This window comes from Carassius gibelio, chromosome B19 (genome assembly GCF_023724105.1).
Source record: "Carassius gibelio isolate Cgi1373 ecotype wild population from Czech Republic chromosome B19, carGib1.2-hapl.c, whole genome shotgun sequence".
NCBI classification, from domain to species: domain Eukaryota; kingdom Metazoa; phylum Chordata; class Actinopteri; order Cypriniformes; family Cyprinidae; genus Carassius; species Carassius gibelio.
The window spans coordinates 6,475,688-6,494,612 of NC_068414.1; the positions used below are offsets into that span (position 1 = coordinate 6,475,688).

Here is an 18,925-nt window from a genome sequence, read left to right on the forward strand (position 1 = left end):
TATGCTGATTTAGTTACTGCTTTGACATGACTACTGAAACTAAGGTCTGTCTCCAGAATCACACCAAGGTTCCTGACTTGATTTTTAGTTGTTTGACCCTAGAGTCAAGGTATGCATTCACCTTGAACACTTCATCTTTGTTTCCAAATGCAATGACTTCAGTTTTTTCCTTGTTTAACTGAAGAAAGTTCTGGCTCATGCAGCTAATCATTTCATCAATGCATTTGCAGAGGGAGTCAATGGGGCTGTAGTCATTTGGAGATAAGGCTAGGTAAATCTGGGTATCAGGCAATAGGCAATTTTGTTCTTTGTCATTATTTGACTTAGTGGGAGCATATACAGGCTAAACAAGAGTGGTGCGAGAATTGACCCTTGTGGGACTCCACATGTCATGGACGTCCACTTAGACTTATGCTCTCCTAGACTAAAAAAAAAAAAAAATATATATATATATATATATATATATATATATATATATATATATATATATATATATATATATATATATATATATATATATATATATATATATATATATATATATATATATATATATATATGTATATATATATCAAAAATCCTCAGGCTGAAGGAATTGTAAATTCAATTCAATTAGCTTTTCCAATTAATGTAGTCCTGTTACATTCTTCTTATTATTAGGCCTTTTATTATTAGGTTACTTTAATTTTAAATTAAATATTATTATTAAATTGCATGCAATAATTGCCCTGCATGTAACGATGTAAGGAAGTTTCTGAAAGGGCTATTGCCAAGTCAAGCCCCGCCCTAGCGCCAACACTGGTGAGTGTGTGCGTGCGTGTGTGTGCGTGCGTGTGTGTGTGTGGGTGTGGGTGAGATAAACAGGTAACTTAAAATGATCTGCTTTAAAGTCTAGGCCAGGAAGTTCAATTGAAAGGAATCAGTCCTGTTGGGATACTCCTGTGCCATATGAGCTGAGTGGAAATCTCAGTAAGATTTCATATTCCTCATCTTTAAATATTGAATGTAACTTCCATATTCTTTTCCACTCAGTTGTGTTTGTTGTTATAGGTATGAACTATAAAGGTGTCATTCTGAGAGCCTTCGAGCAGTTCAGACTGAAATCATGTGTTGACTTTAAGCCCAGAGAAGAAGAAGAGTTTTACATCTCTGCGGAGAGTCATAAAGGGTACTGTATAGTTCAGATTAGTAATTAGCAATATCAGCAATATATTATAGACTGTTCTGACATGCAGGACCGCATTAAGACTGCACTGGGCCCTGGAGTTATGACCAACTGCCCGGCCCCTCAATTACAATGATATATAAAGCATTAAATAGGATTTTTATCCCATATCAAAATTCTTGAAGCACTGAAATTTCATGATTTTTGTTACCAATTTCAATATTACACAAAATAATACTAGCCTAAGCAAAGATAAACTTACTAAGGATCACTAAACAGTCACAAATTAGGCTACAACAGAACAAAGATCATAAAAAAATCTGCCTACTTGGAAAAACTTGAAGCACTGAATGATAAATATTATATTACAGACTGAATAGTCTTCCCTGTATAAATTCAATATACATTCATTCTTATTTATTTTACAGAAGTTATTCAGTCAAGGACAGTAATTGATTTTCTTTCTGATGTTTGACTTACATTGTATACACAAATGGAAACAGCAGCTGTATTAGGCTGCTTTAGAGGATGATAATTATGTTGATGTTCTTAAGCCTGTATGATATTATTTATCTTTAACTATTAATATTGATTTAAGAAACAAATAACTGTTTAGAAGGATAATTGCAAAGGCAAGCATTTTGACACATGACTATGTGTATTTGAATGTTTAAGCACAAGGAGCGAAAAGGTTGTGGGTTCAATTCCCAGAGTACATACATACTAGTTAAAGAATGTAAAGCCTGAATGCACTATGAGTTGCTTTGGATAAAAGCGTCTGCTAAATGCATCAATGTAAATGCAAGCATTTACCAGAATGAATTCTGCCCTACTGCTTAATATCCATGACCAGTTTAAACCATTTGTTTTAAAATGCATTTAAATGATAAGCTTAGCCTACATCATGATGTGCTTCAATCAACGATTGATATATTTCTACCAGATTATCGCCCAACCCTTAAATTATTATAGTTTAATCACAAAAACAATATACATCCAGTTAATAATCAAACTAACCTAAAATCTGTGTGGACGATGGCGCTGTGTTTTATCTGTTCCATGAGCCTGCTTCACTTGCTATTCCAGCAACTTCCACTTCATCAACAGCTTTAGTAAAATAACCTGATAGCTGTGAATTTTACTGACAAAGTCACATTTTTTATGTTGTTTATATTTGAAGTTTTTCAGTTTTTGAGCCTCTCTCAGAACTGCTAACATTTTTACTTATCGAATACTCTTCTCTGCGCGACCATTTCCAGATTACTCCAGAACGACGTGAAGAGAGGTGAATGCATACATACTGGGCAGCGATCACCTGATAAATACGTGCACATATTATTCAAAAGTCAAATATAGAATAAATGCACTTTACTGGTAAACCAAATTCAGACTTTACTTTTCAGTCTCAAATGTTAATGCACAGAATTTATGTAAAAGCTCAACTAAATAACAGCGCTAATAAGCAGAGGGCATGATGGATTGGGATATCGGCGCTCCAGTCAATCACAGGCCCCCTCCTTGCTCGTGCCCGGGGTTACAAACCCACCTAGCCTAATGGTTAATATGGCCCTGCTGATATGGTATATGCTATAGTGAATGTCTAGAGAACAATTTTTAGTTTATTAATTATAAGTCAAAATTTCAGACATTTTCCTCGTAAAGTCTTGTGTCAAATAAGGTCTTTAAACACATATTATACAACGGAAATAAATTGCACAGTTTTAGAATAAATTTCTTATATAATCTGACTAGTAGTGTTAAATTTATCCAGCTATGAATTATTCCTCAGGTGTTGGTCATATATTGGACGCTCGTTTCCTGGAGGACAGACTCTTTCCATCGGAAAGGACTGTGGAAGAAAAGGCATTGTTGAGCACCAGTTTCTCCATGCTCTGGGATTGAACCATGAACATTTGAGATATGACAGAGATGATTATGTGACAATCAAATATGAAAACATCAGGAAAGGTTGACACATCATTTTATTATACATTTTTGGTGCTGTTTTTAAGGAATCACTGTAAAATAGTGATTCAATTAATTAGCTTTTTATACACACAGAAAATAAGCCTTATGAAGAATCACCTTAATAACTGTGGTATTCTTTATTTGTAGGATATGAGAGTAATTTCAATAGACACAATGAGAACGTGTCCACTACCCAAGAAACCCCATATGATTATTACTCTGTGATGCATTTTGATAAAAATGCCTTCAGCAATGGTAACGGACCCACAATCATAACCAAAAGTCCTGAGATCCAAGACGTGATCGGACAACTTATGGAAATGAGCGAGTATGATGCGATGGAGCTCAACAAACTCTACAAATGCAGTGAGTATTTGACAGTTTTCATTTGTGGCCTTTAAGTCATTGCAGCTGGACCAATATTTGACCACCAAGGACCACTGTTACGGAATACCACCACAGGAGGCTGAGGATAACAGAAACACAGTTTATTTAGGCACAAGCAGAGGAGCGGGTAGTGCTGGGTAGTGAAGGTGTTGGAGGCAGTGTAGAATGGATCCGTTGATGAGGGGTCGAGACCCTGGAGGAAGAGGGTGTACCACACACACGTACGATGAAGACTGGGAGCTTCTAGAGATCGCTGGAGAGAGGTAAGTAGAGATAGAGTTAGTCCTTAGAGTTTGCATACAGGTAAGACCTTGTTGTGAACAAGACCGGACGCTGACTGAGTGCGTGTGTGTGGTATTTGTAGTGCTGCGGTGATGGTGGATGAGGATCAGGTGGGAGTGATTAGTATTCAGGTGAGGGAGTGCGCTGTGATTGGAAGGAGTTGGAACCTGGCGTGTCTGTAACAGTACCCCCCTCCCCATGGCCTGCTCCTGAGGGCCGAGGACCCCGACGACGTGTTGGACAACCTCTTCCTCTAGGAGCTGGTCTGTTGGGATGACTGGAGTGGAAGGTGTCTAGTAGGTTCGGATCCAGGATGTTGTTGCGTGGGACCCATGAGGGGTCCTCTGGACCATAGGGTTCTGTTCCTCTGGTTCTGTGCAGGGAGAAACAGAGGGATGGTAAGGCTTAAGGAGGGACACATGGAAAGTGGGGTGAATCCGGAACTCTGGTGGTAGTTAAAGTTTGAAAGTGACCGGATAGATCTGCTCTAGGATGGTGAATGGGCCAATGAATCTGGGACTCAGCTTGCGGCAGGGTAGGCGCAGATGTCCCTAGTGGACAGCCAGACCTCCTGACCAGGCAGGTATTCAGGGGCCTCAGATCGGCGAAGGTCGTCTGTCATCCTGCGACCTATGTAGGGCCCGTTGGAGTTGGTGGTGAGCTGCGTCCCAGACCCTATCGCTCTCTCGGAACCAGTAGTCAGTGGAGGGGACGTCCGAGGGTTCTCCTAACCATGGAAAGAGTGGTGGCTGGTAGCCAAGCACACACTGGAATGGAGTGAGTCTGGTGGTAGGTTGTCGCAGGGAGTTATGTGCATACTCGGACAACCCTAGGAACTGGTTTTCCAATAGTTCTGGTGGCCATAGCAGAAGGTACGGAGGAAGTGTCCGATCTCCTTAACCTTCCTCTCAGTCCGTGAAATGCTTTCCATATCCGGGAGATGAACTGGGGACCTCTATCTGAAATGATGTCTTCTGGAATGTCGAAGTACCTGAAGACATGGTTAAACAGTAACTCGGCCATTTCCATGGCCGTGGGCAGACCTTTCAGAGGGAGAAGACGACATGATTTAGAAAATCTGTCCACAATGACTAGAATGCAGGTTTTATTGTCAGAAGGAGGAAGATCAGTGATAAAATCCACACCTAGGTGTGACCACGGGCAATAAGGGATGGGCAGAGGATGGAGCTTTCCTGATGGTAGATGGCGTGGACTCTCTGAGATAGCGCAGTCTGTACATCCGTTCACGTACCTTCTGACGTCAGAAGCCATGTTGGGCCACCAGAAGCGTTCGCTTAGCAATGAGAGGGTTTCATTGACTCCCAGGTGAACAGTGCCAAGAGATGTGTGAGCGGAGTGAATGAGTGGAGTGCAGCGTGTCCTGGGGATGTATTGGTGTCCCGGTGGGCAACCCGGCATGGTGTTAGTAGCAGGATTGGAGAAAGGAATGGTCTCTGCAGACGAGGTAATGGGGCTGATGATTACTTTTTCAGGAAGTATAGTTTCAGGCTCTTCTAAGTTTCCTTCATGGGTGTAACACTGGGACAGGGTGTCAGCCTTCACATTCTTGGTCCCTGGGCAATACGAGATGGAAAAGTGGAAGCAGGTGAAGAATAGCGCCCAGCGGGCCTATCTTGGATTCAGCCTCTTGGCAACCAGTAGATATTTGAGGTTCTTATGGTCTGTGAGAACTAGAAAAGGATGTTTGGCTCCCTCCAGCCAATGCCTCCATTCCTCAAGGGCCAACTTAATGGCCAGCAGCTCACAGTTGCCGATGTCATAACTTACCTCCACAGAGTTGAGCTTCCGAGAGAAGAAGACACATGGGTGGAGGCGACTGGTATTCCCCTGCTGCTGTGATAAGACCGCTCCCACTCCTGTGGTAGAGGCGTCAACTTCTACGACGAAGGGTCAATTGGGGTCAGGATGGACCAGGAGTGGAGCTGTCGTAAAGGCCCTCTTGAGGGAGATGAAGGCTTCTGTGACTGCTGGTGTCCATGATAGCGATTTGGGTTTGTTCTGGAGGAGGCTAGTGAGAGAGTTGGTGATGGTACTGTAATTTTGGATGAAACATCTGTAGAAATTGGCAAAGCCAAGGAATCATTGGAGTTGTTTAATGGTGGTGGGAATTGGCCAATTTCTTAAAGCATTTTCCTTCCCCTCATCCAGATGCCACTGCTGTTGATGTTGTATACAAGGAACTGCACTGAGGGCTGGTGGAAGGAGTATTTCTCAGTCTTGAGATAGAGCTGAAAGGCCCTCAGGCATTGCAGGACATCAATACCGTGGCGACGATGTTACGCTAGGCTCCGGGAGTAAATGAGGACATCTATATAGACGAGGACGAACTTATGGAGGAACTCCCGGAGCACCTCATGGATAAAGTCCTAGAAGATTGAGGGGGCATTAACAAGTCCATACGGCATCACACAGTACTCATAGTGGCCAGGAGGGGTGATGAAGGCAGTTTTCCACTTGTCCCCCTCACGTATCCGAATGAGGTTGTATGCGCTGCGGAGGTCCAACTTGGTGAAAAAAGTGGCAGCACTGAGATGTTCCAGGGCAGCTGGGATAAGGGGAAGTGGATAGCGGAACTTAACTGTTATATTGTTCAGGGCCCGATAATCGATACAGGGCCACAAGCCTCCGTCCTTCTTCTCCACAAAAAAGAAACTGGAAGCAGCAGGGGAGGTAGATGGATGAATGTTACCCTGAGAAAGATGGAGATGGATTGGTTTTCCACTGGGTTCTCTATGGAGGTGGTACATACTGCAAGAGGTGCCAGGGAAGGTTTGGCTGGGACAGGACAACCAGTGATGCAGCCCTGGAAAAAGGAGTTGTCCCACTTCAGGACTTTTCCTGTCTTCCACGAGATGACAGGGTTAAGCTGCTCCAACCATGGGCACCCTAGGGTGATGTCAGCAGTAGATTCCTCCAGAACCAGCAGGTGGATCTCCTCTTGATGGAGTAGTCCAGTTTGGAGGGTGATGGGACCCACACTATGACGCACACATCTTCTATTCAAAGGCCTTCTAGTTATTGTGTTGACCTGGTAGGCTGACAGCGTTGCCGTGGTAGCGAGTTTGAGTTGACGGCAGAGGGCACTGGAGATGAAGTTGCCATCTGTCCCAGAATCGAGGAGGGCGGAAACTGAAAGAGAGCAGCGGCAGTAAGTGTCACAACAGTAGTGAGTGGTTTCATTTGATACTTCAAAGGGAGAATGGCACTTACCATGGGACGAGGAGGATGGACGGGGCATACAGAGATGACATGCCCTGGGGATACATAGTAGAGACACAGATTCTGGGACAGCCGTCTTTGTCTGACAGCCTCTGCTCGGCAGAGTGGCGAGTTGGTGCTCATTGAGGCATGAATGCATATGGGTAGCGAAGTGGATGAAGAGTTGAATGAACTTTTCTAGCCCGATGGTGTTCTCGTATGCAGCGAGATGCAACCGCACTCGAGGTTTCAATCCCTGACGGTAGGTCAGCAAGGCCTGCTCATTCCATCCACTGGTGGCCACTAGAGTCCTGAACTGAAGAGCAAATTCATTGACAGATATTTTTCCCTATTTTAGGTTATAAAGCTTCTCACCAATAGACGAGTCCCAAGCTGGTCTGCCAACAACTTCTCGGAAATGGTAGATGAAGCTAGAATAAGACTGGATAATTGGGTTATTCTGTGTCCAAATTGAATCGGCCCACTGAAGTGCTTTACCTTGCAATTGAGATATCAAGAAGGCCACCTTAGATCTTTCGATAGGATATAAGTGTGGTTGCATCTCCAGGACCAGCGAGCATTGGAGTAGAAATCCGCTGCAATCCTCCACCTGACCAGAGTAGGGCGCCGGCTTGGCCATGGGACTGGCGTGCACGGCAGGTGAGGAAGTGCTTGAGTTGTCGGCGGAAGTGCTCGCAGGTGTTGGGGATGCGGGTAAAGTGGTGAGTGTCCGACGCAATATGTCGACCAGGTCTTGGAAGGGGTCCGTGAGGCTCATGCTTGTGCCCATCGGTCTTGGTCCTGTCTTCTGTTACGGAATACCACCACAGGAGGCTGAGGATAGCAGAAACACAGTTTATTTAGGCACAAGCAGAGGAGCGGGTAGTGCTGGGTAGAGTGAAGGTGTTGGAGGCAGTGGAGAATGGATCCGTTGATGAGGGGTAGAGACGCTGGAGGAAGAGGGTGTACCACACACATGCACGATGAAGACTGGGAGCTTCTGGAGATCGCTGGAGAGAGGTAAGTAGAGATATATTTAGTCCTCAGAGTTAGCATACAGGTAAGACCTTGTTGCGAACGAGACCAGATGCTGACTGAGTGCATGTGTGTGGTATATGTAGTGCTGCGGTGATTGCTGGTGGATTAGGATCAGGTAGGAGTGATTAGTATTCAGGTGAGGGAATGCGCTGTGATTGGAAGGAGGTGGAACCTGGCATGTCTGTAACAACCACTGTGATGAATGTAAATGGTAATGGATTGATTTAGTCTCAGTGATTGTTTGTTTGTCTTCACAGATTCCTCCGTGTCTTTCCTCGATCACTGTAGTTTTGATGATGAATCTCTGTGTCAGATGGGCATCAGTTCTTCTGCTGATGACGGCTGGCGGAGAGTGAAGTCAGTGAGTGGCATCAATGTGACCGACCACACATACTTGGGCAAAAAACAGAACGGTGAGACCTGTCACAGAAAGTGTGAGAAATAGAGACTTCACTTACATTAACTCACTTCCATCCACAGCTGCAGTAACTGTTCCACTCTAAACAAACACTGTTCTGATGCCTGCAGGGACATCTTTCTTCATGCACTTCAGCACTGAGGGCAGAAACGAGGGCGACACAGCCAGATTGGAGAGCAAGACAGTGACCCCTACAAGAGACTGCAAAGTTCAGTGCCTGCAGTTCTACTACTATCACAGCGGTCATGAGTCTGACCAGCTCAACATCTGGATCCGAGAGCAGCAGAATCAAGCAGACTGCAGAGGAGCTCTCAGACTCATGGATCATATCACAGGTCCGTCTCTTCCTGCACACCATATAGTCCTGTATTTCAATGTCACTGACCTTCAGTTTCTTGCAGAAACCCCTGGGAATTACTGGAAGTTGCATCATGTGCCAATGAATGCAAATACATCTTTCCAAGTTGTGTTTGAAGCACGTAAAGGAGCTGGAAGCTCCAGTGGGGGCTTCTCACTGGACGATATCAATATTTCAGAGACTGAGTGTCCCTTCATATGGCAGATTAGAGACTTTGAGAAAAAACTAAACAGTGGGTTGAGCATTTGGAGTCCACTGTATTACTCCAATGATGGATACCGCTTTGCGGCACAGTTATCTTTGTTCAGGAATCCAATTTCAATAAATGTTTATCTGGTATCTGGTGCATATGATGAGCAACTGCAGTGGCCTTGTCCATGGAGACAAATCACCGTCCAGATCCTGGACCAGAATCCACACATCCAGAAGCGCATGTCCTTTGAGCAGAGCATCACCACTGACCCTGATTTGACTTATGATGGTTAGATCTTTGATGCAATCTGATAATTTTTCTGTCATGATTCATATGTTTCTATGCAACATTTGACTTAGATGAGAATCAATGTTTTTATCTATAGCTTTTATGGTTCTTTAAAAAGCCATGTTTTGTTCTAACAGATGGTGGGTATCACTGGGAAAAACCTCAATACACTAGATTCGGATTTCAAATCAACATCAGTGGTGAGTTTGTATTTTTGGCTGGACCTGCTCATGTTGTGCTCTTAACAAAAGAAGATCTCACTAGAAGAGAGTTTATCAAGGGTGGAGACCTCATATTGCTCTTCACCATGCAAGGTAGGATTTGTAAAGGAACCTCGGAGAACAGGTTTAACTGCTGTGTTAACTGAGCATGATTAGATTGTGATTTCTGAGAACATGTTGTTCATCAATCCAGATATCTCAGCACTGCTTCAGAATGCCTCTCTACCCTGCTCTAAAGTAACTGTGAAGAACTTCAACGTTTCTAAGGTGAGTCTCCTTCTAACTTCTTTTATTCTTTACCCTCCTATTCTTTAAAGGCAAAGTCTTTTTTAGAACTGATTGGAAAATACAGAATTAGACCTGAATTTTTACATAATGAGAGCCACAATCACTTTAGCCTTTAACATTATCAGTGATAAAAGGAAAGATTCTCAAAGCCTTTAATGCAGACAAAGATACACAGTATGTTAATATACAGACAATAGAATGAAACTAAATAGAAAAACGTCTGCTGTGCAGAAGAGCCTTTCTCAAAAATCAACTTAACCTGACATGTCATGACTTTTTCCTTATCCAACCAATGGAAACAAAACAACAGGCTGTTATATATTAATATTGTTTAGGCCTACAGAATTATGTGGTTATAGATGTTATGTTTGTGATTTTTTAGTAAACTCAAGAAACATTCAGAAACAGGTGCCGTTTTATAGACTTCTTCTGTCAATCTGTTAGTGAAAACAGCCGTTGCTAGTAAGACAGGATCTTAGCACTAAATGAAACGGAATGTACATTTAATTAGGCTGCATTTATTATAATTTATCATTCTAAACATTCATGACTAAACCTGTTTTAGAATGCTGTAAATCACTGGCCAGAGGCTGTTCAGAGAGGAATTGCTAAATTGTGCATCTGATTATAACAACAACATTTTGTTTGTTACTTAGAGTTGCTCAAACGGCGATTTCGACAACTACAATTCCCGCTACAGCAGAGCACACTGAGGGTTAAGACTACAAAACCAGTTAAACACAGTCACTGAGTGGCATCCCAACATCAAGAACATCACTACACGATGAGAACAGCAATCAGCTATGGCAGTTATATATGATCAACAGGAGTTTCATAACTGTAAATATTGCTGGGTATTCATGCACATCTCCCAATTGAATTTGATTCCAACTCATAAGCTTTGAGCAACTTTGATCTGATTATGATTATGAGTTTAGCTCCAACTTGACCCAAAACACATGTCTGGAAGTTTCTCACACAAATGTGTGAGTGTTTCAGAGTGGTGAGAGGAGACAAATTACCTCCTGAGGAAGATTTTATGGTCGGTCCATAGGAATGTTTTTGTAGATTTGAATGGTCTGTCCCTACATCTGGGGGCTTTCCCCATCTGGTGTTTGGTTGTGTTCCAAGGCAGGGTTTTTTTGCTTTCTCTCTCACACTCTATGGGAGATATGGTGTGAGATATTGGTTTTAAGGTCAATAATTAATAAACAATTCAATCAGATCATGAGATCACAATATGTGTGTGCTTGTTTATATAATCTAATGGTTGTATAAAAGAATTTAAAATAAAATATGTAACAAGACTATTAATAAATTAGTGATAAAACAATAAATAAATAAAATAACGCTTACATTTTCCAGGAGAAAATCTTCCTTGTGCAAGCATCACATTTCAATTGAAATATTTTTGATTGATTGATTGATTGAGTGCTTTATTGAACAACAACAATCAACACGAAGTGTTCAAAAGGATAAAAACACAAAAAGCCCATAGGCTTATTTCCATTGTGGTCCTTAAGATGTAAAATGAGTAACAGTACATGTATTAACAACATTTAGGACAATGAAGAAGCATAAAAAATACATATAAATAAACAAAAACACTAATAAAAACACAATAAAAAATAAACTAAATTCCCAAAAGACAAACAGACACACAAGCAGACAATTAAGTATTCCTACTACTTCAAGAATTTCCTTACTTTTTTCTTTTTTCCTCTTTATGAGTTTAATAACCAATTTTTAATTCAAAATTTAAAATGATAAAAGGAAGCGCTCAACAGTTTAAGGTTTAAAGGTAACCCATTCCATAAGACAGCTGCAGAGTATAGAAAAGAGTACTTTCCCACACAGCTCTTGAAGCGGCAGGGCCTGTAATCTGTCGAACTCCCCCTGGTGCAGTAATTGTGCGTATCACTAATTTTTGAAAAGTAATCACATAAATATTTGGGTGCCAGATTATTTCTTATTTTATAAACTAAACACAGTTTAAGTTGAGAAACCCTCTCCTCCACTCTGAGCCACCCAAGACTTGAGAAATGGTTAGGAAGAAGATGAGTTCTAGGATGTAATTTAAGGATCACTCTGATTAGTTTATTTTGACAGATCTGTAGCTTGTCTTTAAGAACTTTAGTAGTGCCTGTGTACCAAGATGTACATGCATAGTCAAAATGACATTGAACAAGCGCATCAGCCAGGATTTTTAACGTTTTACTATCTAAGAGGCTGGATATTCTTGAACTTAGTCCTTTCGCTTACCTTTGAGATAATTTTTCGAGCCATAAGCTTATTAAAGTTGTAAAAGCTCTCTTTCCCCCCTCTCTCAACCTCTCTGTATCATTCATGCATGCATGTGCATTCAATCGCCCCCAAGTCTTACTCTCTTCTTTTATATTAAAATAAATAAATAAATTATGTGATCACACATGATATAAAACCAATCAAAAGATTTAGGCTAGTTTTTGTTATCACTAAAAATATAAAAATGTTGTACATTTTACCAGGATTGGGGAAAAAAATATATTTTAACAGGCCAAATGGTAAGGGTTATCCCCCGACATGTCCGGACATGTCAAATGTTTTATGGAAGCTTTACACTGACATTTTCTGACTTAAATTGTTGCAAAGCAGTTTATACATTATATTTATACATTTTTTGTTTCTTTATATTAATGAATTTTATACACTATCGTCCTCTAAAGCTACCCATCACAGTAAACGTTCTGATTTTTATATAATTTCGTATTTAGAAAGCAAACTGATGGTGACAAATATTTGGAGTATTGCTACACTCGATAATGACATTCCATAGACAATGATTTTTTGCTATACAAACTGTACACCTATCCATCATACAAATTCTGCATACAAACATTTTTAAGAAAATATTGTTTTTAAGTGATCTGAATTATAAGAGCTCAAGAAATTTCATAAAATAAATTTACCTTTGTTATGTCAGTGTTAAACTCATGTCATTATACAAATTGTCACTGCTAAATCATATAAACTAGCGCACACATATGTAAACATTACAGGCTAAAAGAGACAAATACCCATTTTAAAGAATATGACAGCTTGTTACTAAAGCAAATCATTTGCAACATTTATGAAGTTTATTGAACTTATAAAACACATTTTAAATTAATATTGTAGTTTTTCACTAAGCATAAACGTTGTTTTCACAAAAACACAAACATGTACAATCATGTCAAAACATATCCAGTGCACCAGTATACATATAGCAAACTTTATAAAATAAACATTTACCATAGGTTCATTTCTCAGTAAAAATGCTTTACATTATTAAGCCAAAGACGTTCATACCCTCGAGTAAAATGTTTTACAAAATGTACATAAGTTGGAAATTGAGCTCTTCTCACTAACAGAAGTGAATTGCCTGTCTGTGGTCATGCTGACACACACACACATTTTTTTTGTTTTGTTTTCAGGGGACGTTCCATAGGCGTAATGATTTTGTACTTTACAGACACCTACCATCACATAAAAAAATTCTGCTTATGCTTACACATTTAATGTAATATTGTTTGTAAGCAATCTTAATTATGAGGACTCAAAATTCAGAAATGTCATTATGTTCCAAATTTACGCTATTATATCAGTAGCCCTGTCATTATATAAATTTGTGTCCTGATAAGTCATTATGAACAAGCACGCACATACAGTACATAAACATTTTGAGTTACAGAGAGGCTTATCTATATTTTAAATAATAAAATATATTTGACATCATAGTAACATCTTACTGAAGCAAAACCATAAATGTAAACATACATTCAGCATTTATTTAAGCTTATTGATCTTATAAAATACAGTATTTTTAAAGAAGATAGTAGCAAATAAAACTGTAATTATATATAACGCTGTATAAAATAAACATTTAATAAATTTTGGATCCCAATAAATATGAAAAATGATACCTTATATTTTTTAAGTGTGCTAAGAGATAGAATATTATGCAACAACATCGAAAACATGGATGAGTGATTTACAAAATATACATTTTAACTTGAATCATAACCAAAACCTGGCAGGTCCTCCCCGAGGGTAGTCCCAATGTAAAACTGGGCCCACTCAGAGACGGGTTGGTGACGGAGGAGTTAGACCAGATGATCTGAGATGTAGTCTGTTAACCCTTTTCCAGATTGAATCATAAGATCTTAAGAGTTTAAATTAGATCTTTCAAAATTAAAAGATTGTTTAGATTAAATCTCAAATGTATTAAATAAAATACATTACTTATTTACCTTCAAATTTGACCTAAATTATGATTTTTATTCAACAGTACCTGTTTAAATCTTAGTTTATAATTTTAAAGGAAATTTGTACTTAGTTTTATTTCAAATCATTTTCCAGCTTAAAAGCCTAAATAAAAAAGTGACCATATCTTAGGGTTTTCCTAGAGTCCTGTAACGTTGACCTACTCAAAATCTGACATGCTGATCTATTTTTGAACTTATTGTTCTATATCAGGCTTTTCTGAACAGTCCTTTATCAGCATGATAAATTAGAGTCCTGCACGGGTTCGGGTACCTGACTGATGAGAACTATACATTCATAAATCAGTCAATTTTTTATTTTATTATGAGATATTTTATTCTAATGTGATTAGTGACTCAAGCACTGATGGACCAAAGAGCACGTATTTCAACATTTGCAGTAAAAACACGAAATATAAATTCTCAGAAAATGCATTTAATACCAATATATTGAAATGTCTGTTTATATACTCCATTAAAAGGAGTCCAGACATTGGAAAAATATCAGTCCACATGCGTTTTATATTTAATATGAGGGAAAGAGACATGCATGCATGGCTGACACAAAAGAATATTTAACTTTTAGGTAGCAAAATATTTTTTAGGGTTATTACATTGTCTGCTATATATTTGCTTCTTATATATTTAATACGGGCAATTGATTGATAAAACATTGATCAAAATTAAGATAAAATTTATAAAAAACTAATATCTTTTAAAAAGAGTTTTCCAAAAAATAAAAATTAATGAAATCATGTTTTACCAAAAACAGCGCCGTAGTAGGGCACCAGCGCCTCTGACTCGTGAGTGGATGATAGCCCTGAAGACGCCTAGCAATGGTATACCTTTAGTGGTAGTATACCTTTAGTTAAGTTATACCTTAAGAGTCTTCGTAGCATGCTAAGAGACAATGTTATTGGAAACGCAGCCCAGGTATATGATACGTTTCATGCGTAACCATGGAGAGCTGATAGGTCTGTCCTATGCACCGAAATTTTTAACAATGCAATAAAATATTTAAAGAGCATAAAGCTATTAAAATCTATATTATGTTTACACACAGATAATATAACAGTAGGCTATATTAGTCAATATTTTTTGTTTTTAATTTAAGGCCCACCCACAATTGGTCTGGCCCATCCAAAACTGGAATCCTGGTGCCGTGACTGGGCTGGGACACTGAGCTGTGCGTAATGCCCACAGACGTGAAGTGAATCAAACAGATGCTGTCCTGTACTGTCTGAAATTGCTAACTCTGTGGCGAAGCATGTGCAAAACAGATTTAACTAAGCATAAAGTCAATCAGGAAACATAACACAGCCTACTATAGGCCTACACCCAAGATTGTCTGATGTAGACTAGACGAAATTGCATTACTCAGTTTTGTGGTAAGGTTAGCCATATTTTTTATGTACCGGCTTTTTGACAGCTTCGGCTGAGGTTGCCCTTGTGTTAATGCCAAAGGCCGTGTTATAACTACTGTATGACCTGGCAATAAAATGTGAAAAAAGTTTATCTAATGTGATTGGCTTAACTGATTTGATTTCAGGTGCGGGTCGGGTGTCAGTTCTATTTTAAGTGGGTCAGGTCGGGTGCGGATTTTAATTAGTGCAGCTGTGGTAAAACGGGTCGGATGCGGTTTTAAGCACTGCGGGTACGGGCGGTTGCGGATTTACAAAATCGGACCCGTTGTAACAGTCAAACCTGTTAACATGTTTTTTTTTTCCGTTGTATCTCTACTACTCACCATGAGGCGGCAACAAGGAGTAATACTCTGATGTAGAAAACTGGTCTAGAAAGTAGTAGTAGTAGATTGGTAATGGAGGAATAAGCATGGCTTATGGCTCCAAACAATCATTGGTCCTGATTGGGAAACTTAGAGTTTCATGCTCAATCTGAAGTAAGCATTGTTTCTTTTATATCGACTTAAATGTTGACTGTTATTTATGTAGTTATATATAACTATTTAATGTGATTATTTTGATAGAAGGACTCCACATTCTGTGGGAGACATCTTTTACATGCCTGTCTGAAACCTTGTCTGAAACATGTCAATGAAGTGAATGTAGAGGCAATGTGAAATACTGCTGTGGATCCTGAAATTGGATTGTGCCACACCAGTGATTTTGAAGACTTGGGTTTACTGTGATTCGATATCTACACAAAAGTTTGCACGTGGAAATTGTGGGATGTACCCCATGGACATGAGCTTTCGTGGACATTATTGGATTAGAGTGTGGTGAATGGACTTTCAGGATTATTGTCTTTGTCATTATCGTCATTTTCAGCATCGTCATCATCATCAACGTCTTCATCAGATAAGTCAAAAACAGATAAGACTTATATTTATATGCTGTTGGTTTTTGAGGGTAAAAACATGTACGATGTCTGTGTGTGTCAATGAAAGGGTCTGAAAAGATAAAACAATATGCAAATGAATGAGAAGTATTTATTTATTGATTTTTTTTATTAGACTTGTGAAGATCGTATTGAAAAATAGTTAGTGATTCTACCCTATAAAAACAGATTTATAACTAATTCCATTGTGAGATCAAGGGAACAGTTATAGAATGGTGCCCGAACAGGGACACTTACTGTTTGTTGAGAAAGTCGAATAGTCCACACAAGATGGAAAGTCATGCAACTCCGGATAGGGAAGAGGTTGATTTTTCCACTGGTTCATTTACCAATCCCAGAGAACCCCTCAAAGATTTAAGAACTACCTTTAGTGATCTATACATATTCTCTGAAAATGAGAGTGAAGCCAGCATAGATGAAGATCTTAACTTACCACTACCCCCACCACCTGCAGTAGAGAGAGAGACACGTCCATTACCAAACTGATAGAACAACTTACTGATAAAGTCAATGCGCTGGAAGGACAGGTTGCTGGCAGTATCAAGATGATGAGTGGCTGTGTTTCACAAGAAGAATTCCAGAAGAAATGTAAAGGGATGGAAGATCGGTTGATGTATCGCGTGGAGCGTGAATTTGAGAGAGTCAAGAAAGTGGTGGAAAGGTCTGTACAGGAACTCGGTCAGTCAATGGTAGACTGTCTAAAGAGAAAGGATGTGCAGCTTAAAGCCAAGATCAAATCATTGACTCCAATGTCCACAACAGTAACGTCCAAAAGTTGTGGTGGAGCTGATGATTTTGGACCAAGTCCGCATCATACCTATGAAGTCCAGCAAAACTCGTTGACCAGTCAAGAGAAGACTATGTTAATGCCCTACAATCCTCCAGTCAAGTTAGACTTTCCTTGTTTTAGTAATAAGCAAGATGAAAACCCTATTTTATTTATTGAACGCTGCGAGGAGTACTTTGCAGTGAGGCCTTTGAGTGATCAGGAAGTCCTGGCGTTGCTTAACACTGTGCTAAAAGAAACCGCTAAAAACTGGTGGCAAGCAGAAAGAAGGAAAGTGAATAGTTGGCGGTGTCACGGAGACGAACCCCGTGATTCCCGCTACTGGCCAGCAGAGGGCTCAGTCTCCCGAATATTGACTCTCACGCATCCACACTATCACTTAAACTGATTCACACTACATTACCCATCATCCCGTGCTTCGGATTCTGATCATCACACAGGTGCAGCTTATTTGATATGCTATATAAGGTGCACCACTCCATCAGCCTAACGCGAAGTCTTGTTTTGCTCCGGCTGACATTTCCAAGCGTTATTTCCCGTGTTTGTTTTCCTGTTTACCAGTTCTGTTTGTTTACCGTCTCTTGAACCATTGCTGCCCACCTCTTGACCTTGGATTGTTTATTGGACTCTGAATATTGCTTGCTACCCCGATCTATTGCCTGTGTTTGACGACGATTCTGATTACCTCTACTGTAGTGTTTGCTGATACTGATCCTTGCCTGTACGACCACGAGTTGTTCAATAAAGCCTGCAAGATGGATTCCCCGTCTGGTGATGAATCATTACAGAAGACTTCGCCACAACCGAATCCAGCGGCTTACGATCATCTGTGTGCTACAATGGCAGCCCAGGCAAGTCAAATCGCTGCTAACCAGCATCAATTGAATCGTTTGACTTCAATCACTGAGGAACTGGTAAAGGCTGTTCAAAACCTCCACAGCTCTGCCGTGACGTCACCACCACCGGCAGCGGCCGCCATTGCTCACGCGGCAGGAACGCCAGCGCAAGTTTATCCACGACTGGCTTACCCGGAGAAATTTGACGGGGACTCTACCAAGTGTAAGGGCTTCCTACTGCAATGCTCGCTGTTCGTCGACCAACAACCCACCCTTTACACCACTGATGCTGGTAAGATCACCTTCGTTTGCTCATTATTAACGGGAAGAGCTTTGGAATGGATAACGGCTGTATGCCACTTTCATTGACTTTCTGGTGCGATTCCGTGAGGTGTTTGATCACCCCCGAGAGGGGAAAGGAGCGGGTGAGCGTCTACTTAAATTATCGCAGGGAGGATTAACAGTAGCGGAATACGCTATGAACTTTCGTACACTGGCTGCTCAAACGTCATGGGTGAGTGACACGCTGAAAGTATTGTTCTGCAAGGGGCTTAATCACGAACTGCAAACCAAACTCGTTTGCCGTGATGAGGGGAGAACTCTGAGTGATCTCATTTCGCTTACCATCACCATTGATAACCTACAACGCTCTCGCCGTGTCAGTGCTCAACGCCTCTTCCCTGTTACGACAACACGATCCGCAGAAACTACAGAACCCATGCAGATCAACTCCTATCATCTGACGGCTGAGGAACATCACCGCCGCATGTCTAATCGACTCTGTCTCTACTGTGGCGCTCCGGGACATCAACAAATTACTTGCCCGTCTCGCCGCTCTT

The 18,925-nt window shown here is 40.4% G+C and overlaps 1 protein-coding gene across 1 annotated transcript; it reads left to right on the forward strand.

The window, feature by feature from the left end:
• The first annotated feature begins 197 nt into the window (after nt 1-197).
• On the forward strand, nt 198-11,136 carry LOC127979574 (meprin A subunit beta-like). Its single transcript, XM_052585110.1, has 12 exons — nt 198-220; nt 762-801; nt 891-969; nt 1,051-1,168; nt 2,955-3,133; nt 3,281-3,499; nt 8,317-8,472; nt 8,588-8,812; nt 8,879-9,316; nt 9,454-9,630; nt 9,731-9,804; nt 10,482-11,136. The coding sequence occupies exons 1-12, from the start codon at nt 198-200 to the stop codon at nt 10,536-10,538; spliced, it is 1,785 nt and encodes a 594-aa protein (XP_052441070.1). The 3' UTR covers nt 10,539-11,136.
• The last annotated feature ends 7,789 nt before the right edge of the window (nt 11,137-18,925 follow it).